This window comes from Nicotiana attenuata, unplaced genomic scaffold (genome assembly GCF_001879085.1).
Source record: "Nicotiana attenuata strain UT unplaced genomic scaffold, NIATTr2, whole genome shotgun sequence".
Classification (NCBI taxonomy): Eukaryota; Viridiplantae; Streptophyta; class Magnoliopsida; order Solanales; family Solanaceae; genus Nicotiana; species Nicotiana attenuata.
The window spans coordinates 281,332-293,633 of NW_017670460.1; the positions used below are offsets into that span (position 1 = coordinate 281,332).

Consider the following 12,302-nt stretch of genomic DNA (forward strand, 5'->3'; position numbering starts at 1 on the left):
TAAACCAAAATAGAAAAAAAAGTTATTTAATTTTTTTTAAAAATAGCGACCAACTTTGGTCGCTATTTTTGTCAAACAGTCAAACAATAGCGACCAACGTTGGTCGCTATTTCGGTCAAACATTCAAAACTTAATTAGCTACCAAAATAGTGACCAACGTTGGTCGCTTTTTGTAAATCCAAAGTCAAAAACGGGTTTTCCCCTCCCATTCTCTTATTTTCTTCCCAAAATTTCCCCAAACTCTCTCTCGACGCATTCCCCTCCCCTTCTCTATTTTCCTCACACAAATCAATCCCCCCACCCCGCGCCACCACCGCCGGAGCCGCTGCTATCACTGTCCGCTGCTATCACATTACCCCATCGTTATCACTGTCTGCCGGAGCCGCTGCTATCATTCTCCTCCTTTGCAGCACCACCACTGCCATTGTTATTCAAGGTTAGTAATCTACCTTATTAGCTTTTTAATTTTTAATTTTTGCTATATAATTTTATGTAATTTTTTAGAGTTTTTGTCTATTTAGTATTAGGGTTTTTGGTTTGAACTACATTAGATTTAGAATTAAGGTATAGAACTCAAATTAATGCATTTAAATTATTTAATGTATAAATTATGAACTTAAGGTAGAAATTATGAACTACCTTAAATTATGAACTTATGGTTCTTAATAGAACTCAAATTAATGAATTTAAATTATTTAATGTATAAATTATGAACTTAAGGTAGAAATTATAAACTACCTTAAATTATGAACTTATGGTTCTTAATAGAACTCAAATTAATGTATTTAAATTATTTAATTTATAAATTGATATAAGGTATAAATTATGAATTGAACTTTTTGGATGTGAATTGAACTTTTAGGATATGTATTGGACTTTTAGGATATGAATTGAACTTTTAGGATATGAATTGGACTTTTAGGATATGAATTGAACTTTTAGGATATGAATTGAACTTTTAGGATATTAATTGGACTTTTAGTTAACTAAAACAAGATTAGGATATGAATTAACTAAATTAATTTGTTCTTGTTTTATTTGTATAGATGGAACATCATACTTGGATGTACAATAGGAATTATCCTAATCGGCAGGGATTGCGGGAGGATTTTGTAGAAGGGGTGGATGACTTTATTAGACATGCAATGTCACTTCCACCATACCTAAGTGAAGGAGTAATTAGGTGCCCTTGTGTTAGGTGCGACTGTATGAAGTTTGGAAAACCGGTGGAAGTTAAGCATCATCTTTATAGGAAGGGGTTTATAGCAAATTACTTTGTGTGGACTAATCATGGAGAGATCGATGTTAGCCATAGGATATTTCATAACATGGTTGTGGGTGAAAGTAGTAGGTCGGTGGAGAATACAAATCGTGATTCTAGAATTCATGATATGGTTGCGAATGCTTTTGGGATGCACTTAGGGGGTGAGCCCAATGAAAATGTTGAACAAACTCCTAATGATGACGCAAAATGTTTTTATGAACAGTTAGAGGAAGCTAGTCGTCCACTACGTAATGGAAGTCTGCACTCTGAGCTGTCTGTTACAGTTAGATTACTAAGTATCAAATCTGATTGGAATATTTCTCAAGCAGCCATGGACTCTTTCATTGACCTAATGAGTGAACTAGTTGACTCTAATATGAAATTAGCTGGTGATTTCTATAAGGCAAAGAGATTAGTTTCTAAGTTAGGACTTTTGTCAATGAGAATTGATTGTTGTGAAGATGGTTGCATGTTATATTATAAAGATGATGCAAATTTAAGTAGTTGTAAATTTTGCAAAAAGCCTCGTTTCAAGAGGCTTTCCAGCGGGAATATGGTCGCTATCAAGGCGATGCATTATTTACCTCTTATACCTGGGTTAAAGAGGTTATATGCGTCGATGAGTTCTGCTCCTCATATGAGATAGCACTTTGAAAATAGAAGACCACCTGGTGTTATGTGTCATCCTTCAGATGGAGAAGCTTGGAAGCACTTTGATAGGACATATCCAGATTTTGCTAGTGAACCAAGGAACATTCGGTTAAGTCTGTGTGCGGATGGCTTCACGCCTTTTTCTATATCTGCGACACCGTATTCATGTTGGCCTGTCTTTCTTACACCTTATAATCTACCACCCAAGTTGTGCATGACTAGTCCATATATATTCTTAAATTGTATTATCCCCGGTCCACATAATCCGAAAAGTTTGATAGATATATATTTGCAACCTTTGATTGATGAGCTGAAATAATTGTGGTACGATGGTGTTGAAACATATGCTCGTAAAGTCGGAGAGGAAGAAGAATGCCATCATAGAGGGATCAGCGTGTAAACTTGAAGGGCTAGGGAAATATCAACAGCGTGTAAACTTGAAGGGCTAGGGAAATATCAACCAAGCAGAATTGCAATTTGCGTGCTAAATTAATGTGGACAATTAACGATTTTCCTGCGTATGGAATGTTGTCTGGGTGGATGACTGCTGGGAAGCTAGCTTGTCCTTACTGCATGGAAAATAGTAAAGCGTTCACTTTGAAACATGGCCGAAAGCAATCATGGTTGTCATCGTCAATTCTTGCCTCCTGATCATGAGTTTAGAAGGATGAAAAATGCATTCAAAAAGAATAAAATGGAATATGATTCTCCACCTCCGATACTTTCAGGTGAGCAAATTTGGGAGAGGGTCCAGAACTTCAGTAAAGTTACTGAAGCTCCACCTTATAGATTCCCCGGTTACGATGTTACTCATAATTGGACGAAACAGAGTATATTTTGGGAGTTGCCTTATTGGAAGGATAATCTTCTCCATCACAACCTTGATGTCATGCATATTGAGAAGAATTATTTTGACAATTTGTTCAACACAGTGATGGATGTTAAAGGTAAGACAAAGGATAACCCGTAGGCTAGAATGGACTTACAAGAATATTGCAGGCGGCTTGAATTATACTTGCAGACAGAAAACAATGGTAAGATATTCAAGCCCAAAGCAAGTTACACATTCACTTTGGAGGAAAGACGGCAAATTTGTGATTGGGTAACAAAATTGAAAATGCCTGAGGGTTATGCGTCAAATCTTGGGAAAAAAGTTGATATGGAGGTAGGGAAGTTGAGCCATTTGAAAAGTCATGTTTTCATGGAGACCTTAGTGCCTATTGCATTTTGTGGTTTGCCTGAAAGAATCTGGAAACCCATCACAGAGATTAGTTTGTTTTTCAAAGACTTGTGTTCTTCCACATTAAGGGAAGAAAACCTACTCCAGATGGATCAGAACATTCGTGTAACTTCTACTAAGATGGAAAAGATATTTCCATGTAGGTTTTTTGATGTGATGGAACACCTTCCAATCCACCTTGTACACGAGGCACGACTTGGAGGGCCTGTTCAATGCAGATGGATGTATCCCTTTGAGAGGTAATATTATAAGTTTGATGTAATTTTCTGTTTTATTTGAATGTTCTTGGCTAACCTGAAATTATGTAGGACAATTGGCAAATGCAAACAATTTGTTAAGCAGAGGAATAGGATTGAAGGATCTATATGCGAAGCTTATCTTGCAAAGGAAACTGCTCATTTTTGTTCTTATTATTTTGAGAGTAATGTGCCATGTGCTAGGAATAGGCCCAATAGGCACACGGTCGAATGTGTGAATGATCCATTATATCCGCCTATGTCCATATTCAATCAACCAGGCCGATGTTCTAAGGCAGTTAGAAAGAGAAGTTTGAGTGATATGGAGTACAAGTCAGCTACACTTCATATGTTGCTAAATTGTCCCGAAGTTGTACCATTTCTCAAGTAAGTATTGATTTAGTAGTTATCAAAATATAAAATTTACTGTGATTACATCTCAATGCAACTGCTAAAAATATTTGATGTGTCACAGTCACTTCGTGGGTCAAATTGGCCATGATGCTGTATATACGAGATTTGATACGTGGTTCAAACAATTTGTAAGTTTGTCCTTAAAATATTCTAACACTATGTAGGTAAACAATGTTTGGAAGTTATGCTAACATATGAATTTTTTAACAATATGTAGGTAAATGATCCAAATAATGGTGTAAATCAACTTTTGAAAGATATATCTTGGGGACCTGGGCTTGAGGTCACAACAATGTCTATGTACGTTGTGAATGGTTATAAGTTTCATACAGAGGATTGATCTAAAAATAAAAATAGCAACAACAGTGGGGTGTGGGTTCAAGGTGGTGATGGCAACCAAGTTTTGGAGATATTGATTATTATGGTGTGCTCAAAGAAATAATAGAACTAGAATATACAGGTTGGCCATTTAAGAAATTGATACTCTTTAGATGAAGTGGTTTGACCTACATCCAACAAGAGGTACAAGAGTATACAATCAATACAACATAATTGAGGTTAATCATACGAGGGAGTATGATCGCTATGATCCTTTCATAATTGCAAATAATGTTAGGCAAGTGTATTATGCTCCTTCTCCATTGCGGCAGAATAATTCCGATTGGTGGATTGTAATAAAAACTAAGCCTGTAGGTAGGGTGGAAGTCGAGAATGTGTTAGATGTTGCATATTAAAACGATATCTCTAGTGTCACCAAATAGTGGACGAACTTTTATAAAATGATTTGGAACATCCTGAACACATATTGGAAGAAGTTGACATAAATGAAGTAAGAATTATAGAAAACGAGGAAGAAGAATCAACTGCTGAAGCTCAAACTAGTGAGGAAGAAGAATTCTCGGACGAGGAACAATACGTCGATGAGCTTTAAAAAGTTGGTTTCTTTAATAACTCTCGTTTATAGCTAGTTTCTTTATATGTTTCAATCTAAATATGTATTATATTATGCAGATGACAGGCAAGGGTCGAGGTAACAATGACCCTACTGGTTCTCGGGGTCGAGAAAAGGCTAGGAAACCAAAGAGGAGGGCAGAAGATAATACTCAATCTTTTCCACCCTCTTCAGAGATGCCTATGCCTATGCCTATGTCTTTGCCTCCACCCCAGGGCTATTCTGAGCTGCCACAGCATCACGAGCCCTACAACTTCGTGCAGACACCAGGTCTTTCGTCACAGGGCCATAGGACTATACGTCCGACATACAGTCCACCTGTCTCACGACCACGTGGATCGCACCCATCTGCATCGCATGGATCACATCGATCCATGTCACATCCACATGGATGAGAGCCATCAGTGTCACAGCCACTCGGGTCACAGCTATCAGTGTCACAGCCACTTGTGGGCCATCCAGCTATGTCGCAGTCACATGGATCGCAGTCATCTTCATCAGGGACTCCATCTATTTCAAGCCTTCGCTTGCGAGATACTAGCTCTGACCCCCCTACACCTTCCACACATTCCTCTGATATACATGCTTCGGACGGTGATGTTGATGATGACGAGGAGGTGCATTATGATCAATATGGCAGGATCATCATAGTCCCTGAGGGTGATGGGTAAGAGTTATTTGTTATTTTTACGTTTATTGTTTTGTACAGTTTGTACTAAGATATTAATGTGTTTTTTTATTAAATTGCAGGTTCGTCCCGAGTAATATTACTACGAGGATAATCACCAAAGCCACCAGAAAGCTTTATGATGGCCCTTATGCGACTTGGAGTGAATTCTTATTCTCACTGAAGGAGCAAATTTTCAATCAATTTAAGGTATAAATGTTCTTTTAAGCAGTATAATTATTTATATTTATGATATTTCCATATAATATTTAACTTTTGAAATATAGAGCAAGTGTGTATGCGAATATCGCAATAGCGTGGAAGTGGCTGCAAATTTTCATCTCAAAGCTCGCAAGCGGTTGTCGCATAGTTTCTCCAAAGCTAGAAAGTTGAACCAGAAGCCTAGCTGGTTGCTTCAGAATTTATGGGAGGATTTGCAAAGGCAATGGCTTACCGCAAAGTTCTTAGAGAAGAGCGAAAAAAGAAAGAAAGCTCGCGCATCTGAGAAGGGAGGATCCTTGCACACTGGAGGTGCGATCAGCCTAGGGACAATAAAAAGAAGATTGGTACGTAATTGCTTAATTTATTTTAATTTTCAAAGTATATCTATTCTGTTTATTAACTAAAATTTATGAGTTTTCAGGAAAAGAAGTTGGGGCGTCCGATTAACCAAGATGAGCTATTCAAGGAGACTCATATTGTAAAGAAGAAGAAAGAGATGGATCAAGAAAGGTGGGTCGAGGGCCGAGCCTCGACTGTACATGTAAGTTTTCACTTTTCATTAAGTATTTTGATTTACTTTTATATAAATTTTGAAATACAAATTCAATGTAATTTTTCTTATAGGGTCGCTTCACAGCTAAAGTGGAGGATTACGCATCAGCCACCTAATGAGTCGGGCGAGCCAATCCAACCTTCGGACGAGGATGCTGAAAGAATGTGGACGGAGGCTGCTGGAGGTCCAAAATGGGGGAAGGTATACGGGCTTACTACTAAGAAATTCCATCGCTATAAGTGTGGAATGCAAGGAATAGGGACTTCCTCGCAAGGCGAGCAACTTGATGGGGAGAGCCTCTTCACTATGCGGGAGACTGTGACAAAGCTCACATCCGAGCTAGAAGCGGCCAAGGAAAGAGAAAAGCTTAGAGATGCTCAGTACATGGGCATGCAAGCTCAGTGTCAGGGCATGCAAGAGCAGCTCAAATCTCTCCTAGCTTCTGGAAGTTTTCCGATTCCCCGGTCTCGTAAGTCATCGCTAGAGGCTCGACTTCCCCGTGCTCATTCCTCCCGTCCTCCCCATGCTCGTTCCTCCCGTCCTCCCCGTAATCGTTCTTTCCGTCCTCGACAAGTAGACCCTTCTGTATACCGTCGTGGTGATGAAAGTTCATCAGACGGTGATGATAATGATGTACAAAACACTCATTGACTTTTATATACTTTGAACTAGACAAATAGAACAGGTTTTCGAATGGGCTAGTAATAAGCATTAACTTAGTTTTGTTAGCTTAATGTGTTAGTTCTATTGAACTTTATACTTTGCTGGTTTTAATGTTGTTGTTGTTGTTGTAGTTGTTGTGTTGTTGTTGGTTTTGTTGTTGGTATTTGTTGTTGTTGTTGCTTGTAATAGAGAATTTAATATGCTGGCTGGTGGTGTAGCTGCCAAAACAGGCAGTTTCTGCCAAAATTATACCCAGAAAAGCGACCAACTTTGGTCGCTTGTTGGTCGCTTTTCTATTTAAAAAAACTATTCGCGACCAAGGTTGGTTGCTAATTAAACCAGATTTCCTGAAAAGCGACCAACTTTGGTCGCTATTTTATTAAAAAAAAAATTCTGGACAATAGCGACCAATTTTGGTCGCTTAAGTTTAAAAAATAATTAAATTCTTGAAATTAGCGACCAATTTTGGTCGCTATTGCCCAGAAAAAATTAAAAAAATTGAAAAAGAGCGACCAACTTTGGTCGCTATTTTCCAAATTTTAAATTATAATATTTGGTTTACAGACCAAAGTTAGTCGCTATATTTTGATTAATAATAAAAAAAACGTAATTTAAATTTAGAGACCAACTTTGGTCGCAAAATTTATATTATTAAAATATTAAAGCGACCAAAGTTGGTCGGTATGTTGTTTACCCGGAATATTTGGTCCTTTTACCTTAGAGACCAAAGTTGGTCGCTAAATTAGCGACCAAATTTGGTCTCTAAGGTAAAGGGACCAGCAAAATAGCGACCAGCCCCATTTGGACGTTTTTTGGTCGCTTTGTGGCCTATAAGCGACCAACTTTGGTCACTTTTTGTGATCGCTTTTTCCGGGATTTCTAGTAGTGTAAGGTTTACAAAGAGTTTCCTAGTGAATGCTTCTAAACAAGCTAGATAGGAATTACAATTCAAGAACTTATTACAAAGTTACAACTCAACTAAGGACATACAATGACTCAATGTGGGAACTGGTCCGTAGTTGCTTTGTTCTTTGTTCTTGAAGCACTTGAAACTTGCTTGCTGGATGGTCACGTGAGTGAGCTTGAGTAAAATCTCTAATTGTTAAAGTGAATGTATTTTACCTCCCTTGGTGTTAATAATGCATGTATGACCTCACATACAATGATGTAAGCAGGGTAGGTAAAAATCCTTCCTTGGAAACTTGACTGCTGCATTGTTTCTGTACAGTAGTGTGTGCAGGCAGCAGCTTTCCAGCTGGAGAGTTGACTTCGTACAGTCTCCTCGGGAACTTGTAAGGACCTGTTCCCTCAGCTGTTCCTTACACTCTGAGGAGTTGAATCATATCCCATGCTGGATCCCAACCTGGAACCTTGTGATCTTAAGGTCTTGTATATGTGTAACAGGTTCCTTATCTGGTTCTGGATAGTAAGTTTGTTAGATCATCAACACATAAAGTAAAGCACTTATGACCAAAGTACTTGTAACCTATAATGATGGTAGTGTGGAGAGATATAAAGCAAGGCTTGTGATTAGGGGTGATACACAGGTGGAGGAGTGGATTTCACTGAAACCTTTTCACCTGTTGTAAAATTGTCCACAATGTGTTGTAGTTGTTGCCATCAAGCATATATGGTTGGTCTCTGTTTCAGCTTGATGTGAACAATGCGTTCCTTCATGGTGATTTACATGAGGAGGCTTACATGAAGCTTCCTCAAGGTCTTTCCATTTCCTCTTCTTCCTCATCTTCCCCCTTAGTTTGCAAGCTAAAGAAATCCCTCTATGGCTTGAGGCCAGCTTCCAGACAATGGTATGCAAAGTTGTCCTAAGCTTTATGTTCAAGAGGGTACACTCATTCCTTAAATGATTATTCCTTGCTTGTCAAAGGGTCTTCTGGTGACATTGTCATTCTTGCTGTATATGTAGATGATATCATCTTGACAGGGAACAATCTTGTTGAAATTTCTGCTCTTAAGAAGTTTTGGATAATGAGTTCAAGATAAAAGATTTGGGTCTCTTACACTATTTCTTAGGGATTGAGGTCAGTACTTCACCTGATGGTGTCTTCTTAAATCAGAGAAAATTTGTTTTGGATTTACTTAAAGAGTATAACTGTTTGGAGGTGTCTTCTGTTGTTTCTCCTTTGGATTTGAATTCCAAGTTGAAGACTGATTCTGGAGAGTTGTTTGCCCATCCTGAAAGGTACATGAGTCTAATTGGTAAGCTTCTTTTCTTGACCATACTAGACCTGATCTATGTTTTGGTGTACAACATTTAAGTCAGTTTTTACAAGCTCCCAGATTGCCTCATATGACTGCTGCTTTCCACATGTTGAGGTACTTGAAGGGAACCATTGATGTTGGGCTATTCTACTCTAACTCTCCTGATTGTACTCTCACAGTTTATTCTGATAGTGATTGGGCAGCTTGTCCTGATACTCGCAAGTCTGTATCTGGTTTTGTGTCTTTTTGGGTGACTGTTTGGTAGCATGGAAATCTAAGAAACAGCCTGTTATTTCCCTCTCATCAACTGAGGCTGAATACAGGGCCCTCAGTAAAGTGGTGGCTGAACTAACTTGGCTCACTAGGCTGCTTCCTGACCTTTCTGTTTCTGTTTCTTATCCTGTTTCTGTTTTTTGTGACAATCAGGCTACAATTCACATTACTAGAAACCCAGTGTTTCATGAGAGAACCAAACACATCGAGGTGGGTTGTCATTTTGTTAGAAAGAAGTTAGCGGATGGCTTGATCTAGTTGTTTCATGTTTCCACCTCTAACCAACTTTCCGACATCTTCACCAAGCCTCTTACTGGTGTACTCCATCAGTCATTCTTGTCCAAGTTGAAGGTGTTCTCCCCCTCCAACTTGAAGGGGGTGTTGGGATATCTGACTACTTGGCCTCAAGCCCAATAAGGAAGACGTAATGTCTGGGCCGGCCACTATTGTCCACTATTTTATTTTGTACATAGCCATTCTTTGTATCGGTGTAATTTGTTTAGTCTTGGCCTCTTTTGTAAATAGCACTTGTATGTAAAAGGACTACATATAAATAGAAAATGGCTCAATGCCTAATTAGCTTTTCAGCCATAAATCATTGTCTTTCACTTCTTCTTCTTCTTCTCGAATGTTCCACATAAACCCTAATCTGCTTGTTCCTAAATTTCTGCTCGATTCAGGATGTTCACTGAAATCATAAAGGAAATGGACAAACTTGATCATCAACGATCAGAGACACAAAAGTTGAAAAAGAATATTCGAAAGAGATATAACGCAACAACAGAGCATTTATTTTTGCAATAAAAACTGAACGTCGACAAAGCGGATGCATTAGATAATGACGATACAGCTAGATGTAACTGTATGTTGGTGGTGGGACGATCAGTCCCAGAGTGAAAGAGCAGCCGCTCTTCCTTGTGCCTCGATGTGCGCACGAATTTGAGCTGCAATAATTTGTTCGTGTGCTTCATTAGCTGAATTTATCATCTCAACTGCTGAATTTGGATTTAGATTTGGATTTTGACGTTGTTGTGATCTCGGTAAAACATCAGCTTCAGGACTTGCACAATGCAAATGCGTCACGAAATCACATTCAGCGCAATAGTACAACCACTCGTCTTTGTTCATTATTGCATTGCAGATATCACAAGCAAATACAGTATCCTTATCTTCGTATGGAGAACCAGAGAACAGCTCCAACTCATGTGGGTGTTTGTCAACATGTATTGACCTTGGAATTTGGAGTTCCTCTTCCTCTATCTCTTCATTTTCGTCTTCGTCTTCCTGTTCCTCCTCTTCTTCTTCTTCTTCCACTTCCACTTCGTCTTCCTCTTCCTCTTCCTCTTCCTCTTCCTCTTCCTCTTCCTCTTCCTCTTCTTGATTGGTTTCTTGTATCTTGATTGGTGCTTCCTTTGGTTTCATGATTGGATTGACTTCTGGTATGTTGACTACTGGCAGTTCTCGTTTTTGTTGGCTGACAGGTTTGGAATTTCCACATTCAAGATGTGTTCCAAAATCACAATCAGCACAATAATACAACCAGTAATTAAGATCTGCATTGTCGTGACAGAGATCACAAACAAAAACAGTGCTCTCATCTTCCTCAAAAGGTGAATCAAATATGAGCTCAAGTTCATGACGGTGCTGCGGAAGTAATACAGTTTGAGGTAAAAGGGCACAATGCAAGTGGATATCAAATTCACAAGCGGCACAGCTAAAACTATAGCCAATACCATCAGAACCACAAGCCTTGCATGTATAGGAACGATTTGTGTAAGTTGGAACTGGGAGGAGGGTCAAGTGGTGGTAAGGATGAGAGGAATGTTCCAGAAAACGAGGAGCATTTAAGCAGTTTTCATGGAGAAAATATTGGCAGCTATTGCAGCCATAGAAATTAGGTTTGTTATTCTTGTTTGGTTTTTCACAAGCATTGCAACTGAGAGTTTCAGTAGCTTCAATTGGATTGACGAGTTTCAAGATGTGGGGGTGGCTGAAGTGTTGTTTACTTTGACATGTAACATCCCTCCATTTCTCTCTTCCCATTTTCCTTTGTAATTAACTTCCTTGGTAATCAATAAGGAGGTATACAATCGAAATATATATATATATATATATATTAGAGAGCTAGCAAGTTCAGTGATCACACTAGCTAATTTGTATTCGTATTTACAGCTACGTACCCTATTTAACTAGAATATGATACTAATAAGTTGGCAGTGCTAATTGATTGCTTGCTTCAATTCAACGTACGACTTGGTTTTCATTTTTTTAAATCTCTTCTGTAAGTCGTCTACGACAACAATTTGGGCCAATTGCTATTTAAAAATAGTTTAGTTACATACTTTGACTGATTAAAATGGCGTAATTGCATTATGAAGGTTTTTGCTATTATTCATATAGATATGCTAGCTAGCATGAGGGAGGCATTGTGAAAGACTTTCATTTGCTCGTACAGCTCATTATTTAAGAACCTTAATTCTAGTCTGGTCGTTTGTGATATAAATAGGAAGTTAAATCCAATTTCGACAAATTTAAGTTATGGGTTCGAATTGTGGAAGCAACTACTGATACTTGTATTAAGATAGGTTGTTTACATTATATACATCATATGGTGCAGTTCTTCACCAAACTCTACGTGAACGCATGATGTTTTGTGCACGGAGCTACTATTTTTTATAACCTGGGAAGTCAACTGTATTGAGGTTCATGGAACTTGGAAGTTACGGTCAAAGTCTACTGTTAGACTTTTTGCTCTTCCAAGTTGCCATTGGATCATTCATTATCATACTGCTGACTAATAATTCATTCTACTATATTTCATTTAGACTAGTAAGTATTTATTTGCTTGATTAAAATCAAACCAAAAAGGTATTTAATTTAGTGCCAACTAATTTAATTTTTTAACCAAAAGTGGAACGAACTGTTTCGTTCTCTCATATAGTCATAT

At 38.3% G+C, this 12,302-nt stretch overlaps 2 protein-coding genes across 2 annotated transcripts; one reads left to right on the top strand and one right to left on the bottom strand.

Annotated features, from left to right (window-relative positions):
• The first annotated feature begins 5,221 nt into the window (after positions 1-5,221).
• LOC109239744 (uncharacterized mitochondrial protein AtMg00810-like) lies at positions 5,222-9,613 on the top strand. Its single transcript, XM_019406328.1, has 6 exons — positions 5,222-5,374; positions 8,474-8,579; positions 8,748-8,852; positions 8,894-9,062; positions 9,161-9,300; positions 9,348-9,613. The coding sequence occupies exons 1-6, from the start codon at positions 5,222-5,224 to the stop codon at positions 9,611-9,613; spliced, it is 939 nt and encodes a 312-aa protein (XP_019261873.1).
• A 292-nt stretch (positions 9,614-9,905) lies between these two features.
• On the bottom strand, positions 9,906-11,512 carry LOC109239762. The gene has a single exon (XM_019406349.1). The coding sequence runs from the start codon at positions 11,396-11,398 to the stop codon at positions 10,238-10,240; it is 1,161 nt and encodes a 386-aa protein (XP_019261894.1). The 5' UTR covers positions 11,399-11,512; the 3' UTR covers positions 9,906-10,237.
• Between the last annotated feature and the right edge of the window lie 790 nt (positions 11,513-12,302).